This window comes from Epinephelus lanceolatus, chromosome 2 (assembly GCF_041903045.1).
Source record: "Epinephelus lanceolatus isolate andai-2023 chromosome 2, ASM4190304v1, whole genome shotgun sequence".
Taxonomy (NCBI): Eukaryota; Metazoa; Chordata; class Actinopteri; order Perciformes; family Serranidae; genus Epinephelus; species Epinephelus lanceolatus.
Genome location: NC_135735.1, coordinates 49,443,961 through 49,462,807, shown reverse-complemented (window position 1 = coordinate 49,462,807; position 18,847 = coordinate 49,443,961). Strand labels below are relative to the sequence as shown.

General features: G+C 42.0%; 1 protein-coding gene across 3 annotated transcripts in view; it reads right to left on the bottom strand.

Annotated features, from left to right (window-relative positions):
* efl1 (elongation factor like GTPase 1) overlaps positions 1–18,847 on the bottom strand; it is a 289,931-nt gene that overhangs the window by 205,470 nt on the left and 65,614 nt on the right. For all 3 annotated transcript variants that reach the window (XM_033622163.2, XM_078162279.1, XM_078162283.1), the window contains exons 12-13: positions 15,029–15,186; positions 13,769–13,929 (exon numbers count right to left, since the gene is read on the bottom strand). In XM_033622163.2, the coding sequence (XP_033478054.1) occupies positions 13,769–13,929; positions 15,029–15,186 (319 nt within the window). The remainder of the gene's footprint in view (positions 1–13,768; positions 13,930–15,028; positions 15,187–18,847) is intronic.

Sequence of the window (18,847 nt, the reverse complement as noted above, 5' to 3'; positions counted from 1 at the left end):
TATTAATAATCCACTTTTCACTTTTTTTTAATCAATGACATTGGTGAATATATTATCTATCAGTGTAGCACTGTGATTAGTTATCCTGGTTGGTCTTGTGATTGAGGGATATAAACCAGTACTGTACATTGAATTAATGAATTCTGAGGTTGTATTGTGTTCCTGTGGATTTATCAGATCGATATTAAAATCTCCGCAGCTGATGATAGTTTTCCTGTTATTTATATTACTATATAGTTTTAGTAACTTTTCCTTGAATGTATCGATGCAAGATCCAGGTTTTCTATATGCACAGCTTATTAGAATGTTTTTTGACTTCTCCATTTCTATTTCAACTGTGGTGGTCAGTGTATCTGAAGGTTTCCAAGTCCAAGTTTTCATAGTCAGATGGATGGTTATTAATGTCCGGACTGGTCATGGTGAATTTCAGTCTATTCAGTTAGTAAGTGTTTGAGTTTCCTTATGTTGTTCTTCTTTGCTGTCTTAATATCCGTGGATTCATGCATCATATTTGTCCAGTTCGCTGATGTCCCTGATGATGTGTACTTTTTCTTCCTTTGGTGTAGATCCGTTCGTCTTGATGAAAATCTTGCAGTTGGAAGTCCATGTTGCTTGTATCCTGTTCACTTTTATTCCTTAATCAGCAAAGGTTTTCTTTCCATATTCCTCTTCTCAACGAGGAGTCCGTCCATATGCTTCATATCCTTAACGAGCTAGTCTTTGACTAATGTAAGTGTGGCTCCGTCTATTTCTTGAAAATGCCCACTTAAGCTATAGAGACCAAGCATATAGCTGACGCGTGCTTCAGTAAAACTCCGTAGTCCATGTTCTACCTTTTAAAATGTTTACTGAAAACTTTGTTCTTCAAATACAAAATGAACAAAGTACTTAAAACATCTTTCACAAACGTTCGTAAGCACGGTCAAAGACTTTTGTGCTCTCAAGACTCCATAGCTTCAACTGAAAATCTAACCAGTACAGGCAATTATGTCATACCTTTAAACCACTCAGAAGCTAGAGCTTACTACACTATTACACAGCTTATTGGTAATAATTAAGCATGCTACACTGAAACTATGCTTATCCTCAGCAAATTAAATACATGAAAATATGTTTATAAATATTTTACAAATGGCTCTAACAGCCAGGATGACACATCCTTTCTCTCAATGTACCACCATGAGGCTGAGAGACCAGAAGTGGAGTGGCCCTTTCCTCCCCTGGCTTAGAAACCTTAAAGGTTTGCAGTATTGTTTACTTCGCCCTGAGTCAGCAATGTTCAACAATCACCTGCCCATGTTCCCACTTTGTTGTATGGAGCCATCCTTGCAGCTTAATTGGCCCTGTCTCATAACCATGGTGTGGTAGGCCACACAGTCCTCCCATCAAAACACAGCAGGTTCTCTGCTTTGCAGCTGGAGAAGATTTACAGAGCGCAGGTAGGAACCGCCCATGTGCTGGGCTCTGTCAACATGCTCCAGACATACCAAGCCAAGAATCTGGCTGAGCTTGTAACACTGTGCCTGCCAATGGTATGCCACTTATTCTCAATGTAGTCACAATTGCCACGCTGCACAGTGTGTCCCACTGTGTGTCCCATTGTGCAGCACTCTTCACTGGCAGAGGGATGGCATCTGCAGTGGTGGCATAGAGACACATGTGGTTGTTTCTTTCCAAAGTTCTGAAAAGGGATAGGGCTGTTTATTAAGATGAGCCAGTGTCTGTTGAGGGTTTGTTTGGCCAGTCTCTCAACACAATTTCGGCAAAGTTCCACCTGCAATAAAAAGGACACAAGCTCTTCGGTGTTCACAAGCCACCACATCCCACAAGAGGTCAACACAGCCGACAAGTTTGGGTTCTCAGCCAAGACAGTATCCACCCAGTCAGTGCTAATACCACTCGACCTGTAGCAAGGATCTGCCACCAGGCCTCCAGAAGGGTTCAGTGTTGTGTTTAGAAGGAAGAAACCAGACCTGTCCTAGCTCTGAAAGTGAGTAGAGAGGGGCTCCAGTAGGAGAAAGATACTGCGGACCTTATCCACTGCTGCCCAAGAGCACCCTCTTGTTTTGTTCAAGGAACCAATCTCAAAAGGCATTGAACTCCCCTAACACAGTCTCCAAAGCACAGCCCCTTTGCACACAAATGTAGCCCCCAGTTTATGAGTGGTAAATATTACTCAGTCAACCACAGCAAGCATTGTTTATGCATCCCCTAATAAAGGTGAATCCAGCTCACTATGGGAATGTTATAAATGATCATGTTGCAAATGTAATAAACAGTACATCTTCTATTCAAAACACTGCAAGTCAAATAAAACAAAGCAGGTAGGTGATGCACAGCACACCAGAGGGAAAGGGCCCAAGTGCTGCAGGTCAGTCAGCTAGCAGGTCAACTCCCTTGATGGTGCGCATGCACAGCCTCTCAGTGGGTGAACAGAACTAATGCCATGAGTTGCAGGTTGTAGTTCTGCACACCACTACGTTTTTTCTTCAAAATAAACATGGCTGTAGGAGACAAGGCATTATTGCAGGAGGAAATACACGCCTCGCTGGGCATGAAAGTGATACAAGGGATTCCCGCTTCAGAGGCAAACAAAGGTTGGTAAAGCCATCATTTTGTTATTCCAAAGAAAGGGAGAGGATTATGTCCTTCTGTAGACCTGCTGGAGGGGTCCGGGGGCATGCCCCCACGGGAGAAAATTTTGTATTTGATTTAAAGGTATCAATCTGGTGAATTCTGAAAGCCAAGTTATGATGGCAGAATATGCCTAGATTTCAACATCTTTGTGCTTTTTATGTGTGAAAAATGTTCTATTTTTACTGATAAAAACACTAGTGGTATATTATGGTGAAGGGTTACACTTAAAATACGGCTAAGGATTAGTGGTTAAACATTTCAACAATCAGAAGAAAAATGACTAACGTACTGATCTGCCTCTGGAGGCGTGAAGCATACTGCCGCTGCTGAAATATGACCACCACTGCCGATTTTTTTTTTTTCCGTCTTAGCTCTTTAGAAACTACCGTTATATTATTTGGCGCTACGGACGCTTCATATCCAGGCCTATAGAACAGGTCTATACCTTGTCCTTTTATTAAGCAAACTAAATAGCTTTATTTATTTATCTTATTTACATGACGGCATTTCTGTCTCTACATGGTCGCGCGTTTACAATTCTCCTCTGCTGTCTGTATCGCGCACAGCGGAGTTTTGCCCTGACACACACACACACACACGTGCACGCACAAGCACGCACACACAACACACAGGTGAGCACACTAGAGCGCGGCTCAGGTTGCATTTTCCCGACCGAACCCGCAGCACGGCACTAATTGAGCGGAGCCTGTGTTGCGTTCAGGCATTGTCAGGTAAATATCAAATTCCAACAATTGAATAGGCCATAGCACAACACAGCAGCATGTCAAGTACACCGAACCCAAGCAAAATTTTTGATTTCTTATCCGCCCCTGTCTGTAGAATTCTCAGTAGGCGCTCCAGCTGGTGCGCTACAGAGTGACGTTCATTTACCAGAGGCATTGTATATCTGGCTGATTTTTGAAGACTATGGCGGGGCAAATTAGCCTGTGGCGGGCCGCCATAGTCTCATCAATGTATGGGAAACACTGAGTGGCGCTTGGGCTTTTAGTGATCAGAATGTTTCAATGCTGGATTTGAATTCACCAGCTGTGTGCACTGCATCAACTCCAGAGAAAGCTGACAATAACCTTTGCTTGTATGTTGGCTTGCCTCCCTTGGAGGGAACCTGATTTACTCAGACAGGGCTCCCTTATAGGGGGAATAATGTCCTTTAACAAGGTGGTGTCCAGAGGTGCTTCCCTGAGGGGTTGGGGGACTCTGTGCATTGGTGCAGCAGTGAGAGGGGTCTGGATACTGGTGCAGTGTACGCTGCACATCAACCACCTCAAGCTATTAGTGACTTTCTTAGCTCTTGTGCATTTTTGTCTGGATTGTATGTTCTCATCAGGACAAATAATACAACAGCAGTTTTCTTCACAAACAAGAGGGGACTCATATGCTTCCTCTGTTGGAGCTGACTCGCTCCCTGTTAATGTGGTGTTGTGTTCATTTTCTGTCTCTCAGACACACCTATGTCCCAAGCCACCTGAACCTGGGGGCAGACCTCCACTCTTAGGGGGGTACTTGTAAGAGGGTGGAGGTTGCTCTCCTTGGATGCTCAATTATGGGATCATTTTGGCAGGGCATAAGTGGACTTCTTTGCCTCCAGTGCAGTTCTACTGCCCAGTTTTGTTTCTGTGATGGATCACGGCACACAAAATGATACTGCTTGTTCTGGAGAGTGTTCACTGAAAGGGCCTGTCCTTGATTGTGGTGGCCCCTCGGTGGCCTTTTGGTGGCCAGCGAAGTCATGGGGTGTATCCCAAGTCTCTCAAATTGCATCCTCCTTTCCCTCACTTGTCTTTTTTTGTGTGTCTTAGCCCCTCCCAATGGGGATGCATGGAGAGACGCAAAGTAACCATGCAAAGAGAGAAGAAAACGAGGAAATATGTTTTTAGAGAAATCAGATGTCCTTTCCTTTGAAGCAATATGTAAAGGAATAAAGGGACATCAGTTTCTAATGACGGGCAGCAGCTGATCAGAGCTGGATCAGCCGTCAGTTCACTTTAACAGCCATAGAAACTTTAGATGGACTTTGTGTCTGCACACGTGCACACACTTACACTGTGTGTAAGCACATAGTCCTCACTGCCAGAGCTGCAGTGTTTTTGCACTGTTTAACAAACACCTGCACATGAAAACAATGTGCTGTCTGTATTTATACTCAGTCCTGCTCAGAGGCAGGGAATGAATAAATAATGACTTATTTATTCATTATTTGAATATGATTATAGTGTCTTTATAACACTGGAAATTATTTATCAATCTAAATGTTTCAAGGAAAATTGAAATTTTGTAACTCATCAACCCCATGTGACCAAATGGAAATGATGATAAATGATGTAAAGGTTTTTCTTGATGACAGACAGACTTTACTTGATAATAATAATTAATAATAAAAGTGAATGGGGGGGAATACCATATTTTAAAGAGAGAAGGAGTGTTGGTTTTGTTTTGTTTTTTGTTTTTTTATAAATGAAGAACGTTATTTGTGCTCCTTTTGTTGTTCAGACTGTTGGGATTCACAGGACCACAAATGATTTATCATTTGGTAAAATCTAAACTGGACATTTAAAGGCTTCCTTCTCTGCATGCTCTTTGTTCTCTGAACAAAGACAGCTATTTGACACCCATCTCCAGGATGTCTCACCTCACACCTCAGTGAGACACAAGTCTCACAACTTGATTGGACAGGACTTTTACAGTGACATGTGACTCTGTGATGTCACAGGCATCTGTAGAAGGTCTGCTCCCTTTAGACAGTCCTGCACTCTTACTTGGGAACTGCAGAGTGGCCCACATCTCTTTACAGCTGGGCCTGGAACAGCCCAGATGCTCAGACCCTTGCTCCTTGCCCTGAACCATCAATGGTGTGGCAATTGATCACAGACTCTCTAACCTGAACCAGAAAATTAGAGGTGCAAGCACAAGGTTCGCAACTAGCTTTCTAGCAACAAGGAGAACCATGTGAGTTAGCACCCAGTATCTAACTCTGCAAAGACTCTGATACCCCTTTTCCACCAAAGCAGTTCCAGTACTGGTTTGGGGCCAGTGCTTAATTTGGAACCGGTTTTCCTGTTTCGACCGACAAAAGAACTGGCTCTGGGCCAGAAACACTGGTTCCAGAGTGGCACCACTTCTTTGCTGGACTAGAAGAACGAACCACATACGTCACGGGGAAGCCGCTGCAAAGCTGGAGGCGATGGTGGACGAAAGCGTAACGCTGCCGCAAACGGACCCCGGTAAGTTTCTTTTCGAACATTTTCGCCTTGCATACAGTTGTTTAGTTTAACCAGTTTCTTCAGATAACAGCTGTGTCCCAATTTAGGTCCCGCATCCCTCAGAGGATGCGGTCCTAAATTGGGACACAGCTATTGTTTGTGATGTCTGCTTGGCTTAATGTTAACTGATCAACAGGTTAGCTTTGCTAACATTAGCTAACGTTAGCAAGTCACTTAGCCATGGGCTCACCTACCAGCCCCACTTTCAGTTGGCTAAACATTGTATAATGTGTAGTGGACAAGTCACTGTTTAAAGCGCTGTTTTTCATGTGGTCTACAGACTTATCTGCCATGGAACAAGACGATGCTAACTTGGAGCTAACGTCGCTACTCCACTGCAGCTCGCCAACACCATCCAGCAGCTCAGGTCAAAGCCACCAGACCAGACCAGGTAAGAGTTGTTGTGCTGTTTATCCAGTAGTTTGTCTCACCAGACACTATGCAAACATGGAGATATACCTAAAAGTATGACTTGATAATATAAATGTGTGCTGTGATAAATGAACAATCATTCATACACAATCCCCTACCACCCATGACTGCTGCTATTGAACCAGGGCAGCTACATACTCAAATCAGCAATACTATGCACAGTTGTCACTGTTACTTTTATACCCACATCCTCATTTCGATATGGTATGAGGTCTGTATACTGTGTTGTAAGACTAGTGCTGATTGTTGAGCTGATATGCTTGTTACATTGTACTGCTGAATCTGTGCTTATCAACTTATGACTTAATGAAAAACTTTTAAACTGATTCTTCTATTCTTGTACACAGGGAAAATGAAGAAAGACAGCCACACAGAGCTGCTGAAATACCTGGAGAGGGCAGACGAGAGGTTCTTGCAGCACAGCAAGGACCTGAATGATGCCCTGCTGCAGAAGCTGGAGATTGACACCAGTGTGTTTCTTGGACTGATGGGGCACATGGTATCTGTGATGAGGCCCAAGCCCAGAAATGAGCAGTTCTGTTTCATGGGAAGTTTTAGTTTTGCACATTCAATGCACACTTGTCACTTTAATCATTAGCTTGTTTTTTTGTATTTAAATGAAAAAAATTCTCAAGAGACATGTCTGCTTCTGTATGTTTTCACTTAATGATGTACAATTTAACTGTGTAGTAAGTTCAAGTAAAGCTAGTAAAAACAAGTCAAGAACTCAACAGGTTACCCATTTATGAAGCTGCTTTTCATAAGTTCAAGTAAAGCTAGTAAAAACAAGCCAAGAACTCAACAGGTTACCCATTTATGAAGATGTTTTTCATAGATGTCTTCAGTTACTGTGTTTATAAAGAAATGAGAACATGACAGCCATAATCATTTCTATGAATTTACTAAACTGAAGGATGAAACAATATTGGTGACATGAAGTAGTCCAGCAAACACAGGTAAAACTAGTCAGGTAAGTAGCAACAAAACAGCAAAAACAATGGAGAGTAGCAGCAAAACATGTGCATCATACACAACCAGAACTAAATAAAACAAACATTTGAATGGCAGGTTTTTAGGAGGCACCTCCACCGTCCTTTCAATCTCCCAAAAGCCATTTCCACAACCGACCGTGCACTGCTTAATCTGTAGTTATAGGTGTGTTGTTCAGGGGTCAATCTGCCAGTGCAAAGGTCTTCATGAGCCAGTTCTGCATGGGGTAGGACAAAAATGTATAGGTAAATAAGCATGTTGAGTGGAGAATGATCAATATTAAAATCAATATCCATCATGCTGAGTGTCTGTATATAAATGTGTGTATGTGCGGATACGTACAGGGTCTTGCAGATCTGCATTCATAGCATGTGAATGTGCTGTACATTTAATGTATGAGGAAATGTACAGCACATTTGAAGTGTAATATATCACTGTATTGAGTTTATCACGTTCTATTGATGCCATATATATGAACACAGCCAAAATTATCAAGAAAATTAAGTGACAAACCAAGAATGTTCTTAGTGAGGCATATGGGTTAAGAAAATGAGGTTAAACATAAATCACTGACTTGTATTTTCAAACAGTTTTGTTTACATGCATTTCAAATAGTAGAGTTCATTTGACAGAGCTAAGCATCCTCTTTTGTCCAGCTGAAACTACAATAAACTAGCCCTCAGTTGTCTAAATAAGTACACATAACGTTACACATTTGCATTGTGAATTAGCTGTGCTCTGCCAGCTAGCGTTAGCTTACAACAAAGGCTAACATAATCTCACGTTCAGTGTTAGTAAGAGACAAACCGTGTTAGGTTATTACCTGTCTTCTGGAATGTAATTGCCGTCCATACAAATCTTGTCGAGCAGCACAAATACGATGTACCTGCCGTGAGTAACAGCTGCACAAGTACGTGGTCCGCCATCGTTGTTGTCGTTTGACGTAACTGACGTATACAGTGACGCAATGACGCTCAGCACCAGCACCAGCACCAGCACTGGAACTGCTTTGGTGGAAAAGGGGTATGAGTAATCAGCTTCCTCTGAGTTCCACCTCTGGAACAAAGGAAACAACAAAGTCTGCACCTGGAACCACAGCTCTTTCCAACCTTCTTCTGCCGTCTAACAAAGCACAGCACCTAGTGACTCTTTCTTCCATCCGTTCAAGGATCAGTAATGTAACAACTGGGCATAGCTTATCACAGTTTTACAGGCTAAGCAAGACTGTTTAACTTGTTGTATGTGATTTAATGATGTTTATTGAGTATTTGTCGTGGTTGTATGCAGTTAGGTCATTGATTAGTTGGCTTCGCCAAAGTTAAGTGTTTAGTTTGCTAATACTGTTCACAAACAGATTCTTGCACACAACTAAACAATTTCTGCACTAATCCAGACTGTTTGCAACACAAATCACATTCAGATAGACTCATTAACAAATAGGCTTTCAATAGAGCTACACCCAAACAGGCATCTCAAAGTTCCTGCTTCTTTTCCTTTGTCTTTGTCCTGACCACATGGTCAGACTAACACCTCCCCCGACCTGAAGCCAGCTTTGATTCGGCCATCTTGTAGTTCTGTTGTCAGCCATTTTGTTTTGTAGGCCAAACGGCACTTTGATCACCACACCCCTCTCTCTGTGTCCGTCCGTCCGTCTCTGTCTCTCTCTGTCTCTCTCTCTCTCTCTCTCTCTCACACACACACACAACTGACCCCAACATAAGTGGTGCCTCCGTGAGACACCCGTATTTTATGTTCACAACATAATTGGTGCCTTTGTGTGAGACCCAGGAATGTTAACCATTAACATATTTGGTGCCTCTGTGTGAAGCCCAAATTTAAATTCACAACAAGACGTACGATTTACAAAGCTGATATTTAACTAGCCTGGACTATGAGTCAAAAAACTAATGAAATCTAAATTTGGGAGTGATACACTATTAAACTCTACTGATGTTGTGATGTATGAGATCAGTCTGAACACCTGCAGTGTCCAATACATAACAGATATTCAATAATGTGACGTGTCAGTCACTGAAAGACTTCTGTTGAGGTTGCTCTTGTGTAAAATTTGCTCTTCGCTCCCGAGAGATCCCTCCTCGCTCCTCGATCCCCGCTTTTGAGAGCACAATTAAGAGCTCTGGGACAGCCTTTAAGACGGCGCAACAGAACAACTTTAGGTTTAAGCAACTAAGGGCAAAAACCTCCCTCACTTGGCAGCTGGACAGATCCACCAAGCTGCTTGTGCCAATGTAGTTTAGTGTCCAATCCATTAAGGCTATTTTGACAGGCCATGATAGAGTTAAGTAAAGATGATAGTGATCTCTATGCCTTACCATTTATTTAAGTTAAAAGTATACTATGCAGAATTATCCTAAAAAAACACTGTATGGACTCAATCGTAAGTAATCCCTCTCAGTTATAACTTCAAGAAGTCCACCATCATTCCTGCGCCCAAGAAAACAAAAACAACCTGCCTTGAATGACTACCGCCCAGTGGCTCTCACCTCTGTAGTAATGAAGTGCTTTAAATGGCTGGTTAAAGGGAAATTTCGGTTTATTTCAACCCGTCTCCTATCGTCCTAAATTTGTTTCAAGTGACGAGTGACATAGAAATAATAGTTAGCATGTTAGCCGTTAGCCTAGATACAGCCGTAGTGTCAGACCTGTTAAAACTGAAGTGAACGGGCATCCCTTCAAGTGCAAAGTTAGTCCACTAAACAAGCTTTTTTTCCACAAAGACCGCCTCATATCGTTAGGATAAATGTCAGAGAACGTACAGAAAACGACATGTAAACGTGTTGTCTTACTTTACCGGTGTGCTGCCATGTTTGTTTATCCCTCTACCTCTGCTTTCCAAAGCGCAGCCGAAATATATCTCACCAGCTCTAGATAAAGCCCAGCTGGATACTAATGTTACTCCAGGTGGAGGTGTCTCGTCCTCAGTCACATCCAGACCTTGAAAATAAGGCTGCAACCGGTCCCATTCCTTGCAACAGAGGCATTCCTCTTCTGTGGGCACTGGGGCACAGCATCCACAGGTACACCACCAATCTCCAGAACTACGCAGCCTTGCGGCAGCCATTCCTCCCCTTTCATCCTCTAACGTTACCTGTTGCGCCTCTCTCTCTCCTCCTCCTCCGTTCAGGCTACTGTCCGGTTCTGCCTTCCAGCTGTTGCTGCTTGTTCAGGCACGCTATGAGATCGTTGCTTGTTCTCGCGATATCTCGGCCGCACTTTGGAAAGCAGACACCGCTGCGCTGACTATTTTGCATGTGATGCAAAATATTAAAATAACGTCATTATAACACAAAAAATATAAAAATGTTGTGGTAAGTCTAGGCTATAGCCTATACCAAGGAAAAATTCGAATATTATTCGAATTTTTAACATAAAAAACATTAAAAATTCGAATCTGATTTTGGGGGAAGATTGACAGCCCTAGAACCTTGGATCCACTACAGTTTGCCTACAATTCCAAATGATCCACAGAAGACGCCAAAGCACACACTTCACACCTCACCAGGAAAAGAAAGGGAGCAATGTGAGATTATTGTTAACTGACTTCAGTTTAGTGTTTAACACCACTGTTCCCTTCAGGCTGGTCGCAAAGCTCATGGAGCTGGGCTGAAACACTTCACTGTACACATGTGGATCCTTGACTTTCAAAACAGGCAGACCCCAGGTGGTGAGAGTGGGTGGAGACACCTCCTCCACCCTCATCCTCAACACCGGAGCACCCCAGGGCTGCATTTTGAGTCCCCTGCTGTACTCCCTGTACACACACAACTGAGTAGCCACTTCTAACTCCAACACCTTTATTAAGTTTGCTATTGACACAGCTGTAGTGGGGCTGATACAGGTGTCAGTATAACAGTGACTCAGTGGTGAGTAAAGCAAGGCAGAGACTGTTTTATCTCAGACACTCAAGAAAATTGGTATCCCCTCAAATTCTGAGGAATTTCTCCTTCTGAACCATCGAGAGCATCCTGATGGGAAAATTACTACCTGGTACCGCAACAGCCCCAAACAGGAGCACAAGGCCCTGCAAAGAGTGGCTTATTCATCTGAACACACTATAGCTGCTCTACCCTGCATAAAGGGTGCTTATACCAGACCTCGCAAAAATAAGGCCAGGAGAATCATTTCAGATCCCAACCACCCAGGTAACTGCATTTTCTCTCTGCTGAGGTCGAAAAGAAGGTATCGGTTACACCACGCAGCTCTGAGACTCGGGAGGAGCGTTTACCCTTAGGACACAAGGATAATGAATGATGACACAGTCTCAGACTGTTATAATTAAACTCACTATTTTTTAAAGCAGCAACAGATAGCATCTTTTCCTAAATATATCATTATGAAAATAATGTGGGCTGCACCGGGTAGTGGCCACAGTAAAATCAGACTATCAGCATTTACATAGGTTACTTGGTGGCTTTGCAGCAAGCTTCTGCCACCGGTGCTGAAATTTCGCGGGAAAAAAATCTGCTTTACGGCAGGAAACGCGTCATGTATTGCAAAATTGGTCGGTCAGCCAATCAGGGACTGGAACGAGTCCTTATGAGGAGTTGGGCATGAGATAGTTGAGTCACCAGCACAATGGCAGACGGACAAAGTTTGGAAACAGGTGAAAAACGGCCTATTTCTATTATTTCCGGTGTGGTTTGTCATTTGTCCAGTCCTTTTACCACCTGATTGTTATTGTTTCCCGTTTCTTTCCAAAGTTTGTCCAACTGATGTCATTTTTGAACACTCATGGCATTTTGGAAGTGTTCCAGTCTGGTTACAAAGCACTCCACAGTACCGAGACTGCACTCCTAAGAATTTTCAATGACATATTTTTGACCACGGACTCTGGTGACTCTCTCATTCTTGTGCTGTACAACCTCACTGCAGCTTTTGACACTGTAGATAACATTATTTTGCTTTCCCGTCTGGAGCACTGGGTTGGCATTAAAGGTTCAGCCTTGGAATTTTTCAGGTCATACCTGTCTGGGAGAAGCTTCTGTGTCAGCCTAGGAGACGCTACATCCTCCACAGCATCTCTCCACTGCGGAGTGCCGCAGGGCTCAATCCTTGGGTCGATTTTGTTTATGCTATATCTGCTCCCCCTAGGATCCATTTTTAGAAAACATAGTGTCTCCTTCCACTGTTACGCGGATGACAGTCAAATCTACCTGCCTCTAAAGCAAAACCATCCTGACTCCTTAAAACCCTTGTTTACATGCCTGGAGGACGTCAAAGCATGGCTGGCTTTAAACTTTTTAAATTTTAACGACAGCAAAACTGAAGTTATGGTGTTTGGTCATAGCAACGCACATGTGTTTCCTCCTGGTCATCTAGGCCCCCTTGAACCTTTCGTGAAGCCAACTGCTACCAATCTAGGGGTAAAAATCGACTCTGACCTAAAGATGGACAAACAGATAAATGATGTAGTGCGAAAGAGCTTCTTTCAGCTCAGGAGGCTGTCCAAGGTTAAATCTTTTCTATCACATTCTGTTTTTGAAACTGTAATGCATGCTTTTATGACATCTCGCCTTGACTACTGTAATGCCTTGTATGTAGGTGTTAGCCAGGCCTCCATCTCTCGCTTACAGTTAGTCCAGAACGCCGCTGCTCGTCTGCTAACTGGTACACGTAAGCAAGAGCACATTAGTCCTGTACTTGCCTCCCTCCATTAGCTTCCTGTGCGCTATAGGATTGATTTCAAAATTCTGCTGTTTGCTTTCAAGTGCCTTTACGGCTTGGCACCCATCTACCTCTCTGACCTGCTGGAACCCTATGTCCCTCCAAGGTCCCTCAGGTCCTCCGATCAGCTTCTCCTAGCTGTCCCTAAATCCAGGTTGAAGCTCAGGGGAAATTGGGCTTTCGCAGTGGCAGCTCCAAAACTTTGGAACAAGCTGCCTCTTCATGTTAGGCAAGCCCCCACTCTGCAGGTGTTTAAATCACGCCTCAAGACACATTTTTATTCTCTGGCTTTTTCAAGCACAGCCTGAGTGACTGGTGTTCTTCATGTGACGCTGTGTATGTTTCTTAATTATGAGTTGTGATTGTGCGTTGTTACCTGTTTTTTCTTTTACTTGCAAAGCACTTTGGTCTCAGCTCTGTTGTTTTAAATGTGCTATATAAATAAATTGGTATTACCAAATTGGTAAATTGGTTATTGGTATGGTATGGTATGGTATTGTTTGTGACATATAGAGTAAAACTGCTTGAGGCTGAAACCAACAATTATTTTCATTATCGATTAGTCTGCCCATAATTTTCTATCTAGTCTATGGGTTGTCAAGTTGTTATCACAACTCCTAAGAGTCCCACACTAATAAATCCAACTTAAAATTAAAATGTTAAAAAGTTGCAAGTGTACTGCAGATTTATATATTACACAGACAGAAGTGTGGAGCAAGGTTGACTGGTAACTGTGGGTTTACCATGTTCAGGCTCTGGGCAGGGTCATACTTTGGTCCCATTACAAATGCTCTCTGTCCTTTCTTGACCACTCCGCTGTAGACCCGCGCAAATGCTATAAAGGTCTCCTGCTCTTCTTCCTCTTCTGGCTTTGAATCTTTCAGTGTGAGACTCTCCATCTTAGCTGACAGGGAGAAACAAGAAACACAGAAAGTGTTCCTGTGACATACAATCACAGGGAACCAAGCAGGATTTATACTCATGAATAGAATCAACATCGTGCCCAGCCTATACCATAACCTACGCCATGGCCTGACGTGCATCCCCTCAAAAACAGTAACTACACACAACAGACCTCCTGTCTATTTTGTAAGATGAAAACCATTTCCCTGAGTGGAAACAAAGCTTTTATTTACTTTTATTTCACAGATAAAAAAAAAACAATATATTGTGAAGACAATAAAACCCCAACAAAATAGCATTTTAAATCTTGTGTGTGATTTATCCTGGCCTCATATGAGTAGAGGAAATCTCCACTGGTCGCTAGGCTAATTTATACAATGTAAAATGCCATAGGCTTGTACTTACAACGTTAGCATGTTGTATTTGTTTGAAAAACGTGTTTATGATAAGACAGGTGTTTTGTCTGTGAATCCTGTGAGTTATAGTGAAGCCAATTTGTGTACTTGTACTTGAAATTGTCACTATTATGCCATGTTTAACGTGTGTTTTGAATCAACTAAACTTAACAGCACTTTACAGGAACCCCACCACCGACTAGAATTTGGGAGATGTGCAGAGTGACACAGACACACCAGCACACAAGTCTAGATGTTTACAACGGCATAGACCACATGCCTAGGCTATGGCGTAGGCTCTGCGTTGAGCTGACACACAAGTATAAATCAGTCTTTACTTGTACATACTCTGACACTGGATGCTAGATCATGTTTTCCTTTTTTTAATTTAGGTTCTTTAGGTTAGCTGCATCCAAAGAATCATAAATGCCTCTACCTGCTTGTTCTTTACCTCCATGTAATTTTTAGTGATACTTTCTATTAAAATTTATTCAAATTTCATTATTCAGTAACAAATGCAGCTTTGCCTCTTTTGGGTGAGTTTGATAGAAGTGCTAATATCCTATGGATAAAATGCTGCCAATATAGTGCTCGTTTCAGTATTCACTACTTGCATCTCCAGCATTTCCCCACATCAGGCACACGGGTAAAAAGATAGATGAAAAGTGAGAGATAGAAATGAGTTAAGAGAAGAGTTCATTTTACCTGTGCCAAATCCTGCAGTTTGGCCTTCCTGTTGCATACACCCTGAGTATGTGAGGTCTTTGTTGCTTTCTGCAGCTGCCTGATCAGCTGTCATCCTTTCAGCATGTCTCTTTCTCACCAGCTCTCTGCGCTGGGCAAGCTCCTCCTGGGTCAGTGGCCTACACAGACACAGACACAGACACACACACACACACACACACACACACACAAAAAACATCAACTATGCTGTAGAGCAAACCAAGTTCAGTCTAGAGAATCCCATCAAGACATGACAACAACCTACATGCTCAGCCTCAAAAAAATTCTTCTCATTCTGTATTTGGGTTGGTAAATATAATACAATTCAGTTAATAACCAGGTACGTAATCTCAAAGTTTTGGCTTATTAAACCAGATAACTCAGCATACATCAGATACCAGCCTGACTACATTCAACTCACTTTGTCATTAAGGCTACTCAAAGCACATGCATTTTCCTTCCTTCTCTCTTTTTATAGTGCACCAACCTTTGCCACCCTCTACACCTGACCTTCCGGTTGGAATGATTAGCCATTCATTCAAAGGGTACATCACCTAAACTAAGAATTTCAACATGTTATTTTCATGGCCTGTGGAAGTTCATGAAACTGTAGCAATACTACTGAACATTAGCTACTCTCTCTTAAAGTCAGAAACCAGAAAAGGAAGTCTCACACTTGTGATGTCATGTGGTATAAGGTCCAGAGCTCCTCCAATGAATGGGAGACTGATTTTGTTTGCTTTCTTTCTATATACCCAAATGAAATTTATTCTATTGTAGTGTTCTGCTGAAACAGAACATATTCCCATGTACTCAAATCATTCTCCTGGATGTTCTCAGTGTCATCTAGAACATCTTTCACCATTCATTGTCTATGGAGCAGCTCCAGACTTTATATCCTATGACATCATCACATGTGACATCACAAAGTTTTAGCACTCTGGTTTTTGGATTTGGGAGGGAGTTGTTTATGTTAAGTAATATTTTGGATTGTCTTAGATCAATAGCAATGGCATGTAAGAATTTTTAAAGTGGGTGTAGTTCCCCTTTAAACTAGAATGACTGCTTTGCGGTTGTATGCCTCCTTGAACCCGTCAAGTTGCAGTTATTGAACATCCATGTCCATGAAAACATGGATGCTTCACACACATCTTCCCCCTCAGCAGCACAGAAGATCTACACGATGGGGCCTTCCCAAACCACCCCTTACAGTCTCCCTACCCACTTTCAATCCATTTCACATTCACACCGAGGGTCCGCCACATTGAGTGCCATCCCAAGCCAACTAGTGAAGAGCAGAAGTGAGTTATAAGACCCTCCAACAGCAAGTTTGCATCGATGCAACTTACTGACCAAGTTATTTCTTTTAATCATTAAAACATGATATACAAAAACAAAGGTTAACAACAGCAGCACACACAGATTTAATGTAAGTGCTACAAATTTATATAAAGAAGATGACGTGGGAGAAATTTGGGGGTTTTTTCTTCATTATGAGGAACATAAAATTGGATCAAGGTTTATTCTTCTCTGTGGTGACCAAAAGTTACGACAGTTCCTCTTTCTGCTGCAGAGAAGGAAGTCTGTCCCAAAGCTTGCCGCTGTGTTTATCCTCTACACCTTCATGAAGGGTGCTTAATTCATCTGTAGAGGTCACTACAAACAGAACTGCACTCCGTGATAGAGTGGGAGTGGGTCTGGTGTTGGAAAGGCCCAATTAGCACATGTACCAGGTGAACAACCAAGATTAGTGCAAAAAAAGGTTCTGTGCTCGGACCAGTCCTATTCACTCTATATATGCTTCCTTTAGGTAACATCATTAGAAATCACTCTGTAAATTTTCATTGTTATGTGGATGATACAAAATTGTATTTATCGATGATGCCAGAAGAAACTAATCAATTAACTAAACTTCATAATTGCCTTAAAGACATAAAAACCTGGATGAGCACCAATTTCCTTATGTTAAATTCAGACAAAACTGAAGTTATTGTTCTTGGCCCCAAACACCTCAGAGACTCTTTATCTGATGACATAGTTTCTCTAGATGGCATTGCTCTGGTCTCTAGCACTACCGTAAGAAACCTTGGAGTAATATTTGACCAAGATTTGTCTTTTAATTCTCATTTAAAACAAATCTCACGGACTGCATTTTTTCATCTGTGTAGTATTGCGAAAATTAGGCCTATCCTGACCCGAAAAGATGCAGAAAAATTGGTCCACGCTTTTGTTACCTCTAGACTGGATTACTGTAACTTCCTATTATCAGGTAGCTCTAATAAAGTCCAAAACACACTGATGGCGTCATATGACGGAGGCGTCATTGACGCAAGTCAAGTGTCGCCCCCAACACACACAAAAAGCGTCGCGCTGCGGGACATCAACCAGATTTCTATTGCACACTCCAGTCCACTAGGCTGGGAAGTACAAAATAGCGCTTTTTCAAGGTCGGCGACGCTGGAAAAATAGGACAATAGCGTAAAGTGCCGCGGCACGGCAACGCGCGTCAAGCCACCGCTGGTGTGGGTTTGTAAATAGAAAATAATGGGGGCAGTTGTTTTGACGCGTGTTGTACGGCGCCAGTGTGTTTTGGCCTTAAGTCTTTAAAAACTCTCCAGCTAATTCAGAACTCAGCGGCACATGTACTGACAGGAACTAAGAAGCAAGATCATATTTCTCCTGTTTTAGCTTCTCTGCACTGGCTCCTTGTAAAATCCAGAATTGAATTTAAAATCCAACTGTTAACTTATAAAGCTCTAAATGGTCAGGCTCTGTCATATCTTAGAGAGCTCATAGTGCCATATTATCCCACCAGAACACTGTGCTCTGAGAATGCAGGGTTACTCGTGATAGTAGATCAGGAGCCAGAGCTTTCAGCTATCAGGCTCCTCTCCTGTGGAATCATCTTTCTGTTGCGGTCCGGGAGGCAGACACCGTCTCCACATTTAAGACTAGACTTAAGGTTATAGTTAAGGCTTGCCCTGCACCAGCCCCTAGTCATGGCTGTGTGTGTCTGTCTCTGTCTCTCTCTCTCTCTCTCTGTCTCTCGCTCTCTCGCTCTCAAATTAGCTTTATTGGCATGAATGGTTGCCTAAAGCAGAATGTACATACAGACATACAATTACAATACAATTAATACATTAAATATTTTACATTAAATACATTTCATATTAAATAGGCAGATACAAATACATTAAATATTTTACATTAAGTACATTTTACATTGAATAGGCAGAGTGTTATAAGGAGACTGTGTTGTTGTGTCTCTCTCAGGCTGTGACATGCACTGACATATTTTGCTGCTTCTATGGCACTAACACTGTTTTTTCCAAGTAGATGTTGCATTTTCTCCTGATCAGAGAGGGTGTCAAAATCTTGGAGTTTATGTTTCATTTTTGAAAAGAACTTGGGTTCTTGAGTTCTTCATATGTGTTACATTTTAACAGGAAATGTTGCTCTGTCTCCACGGACAGAGCTGACACAGCCTCTCTCTCTCTCTCTCTCTCTCTCTCTCTCTCTCTCTCTCTCTCTCTCTGTGTCTCTCTCTTTCAGTTCAATTCAAAAATAAATAAATAAATAATGAAATAAAATAAAATAAAGAGAATAATGTGTGAGAGTGTGTGTGTGTGTGTGTGTGTGTGTGTGTGTAAGGATTAATAAGATTGGGTATTATTAGGCAATTACAAGTTGTCATATACAAGGAAAAACATATATACACATAGTTCATATTAAATGATAATAATAATAACAATAATAATAATAAAATAAAATAAAATAAAAAAAACAACAATATTATATTAC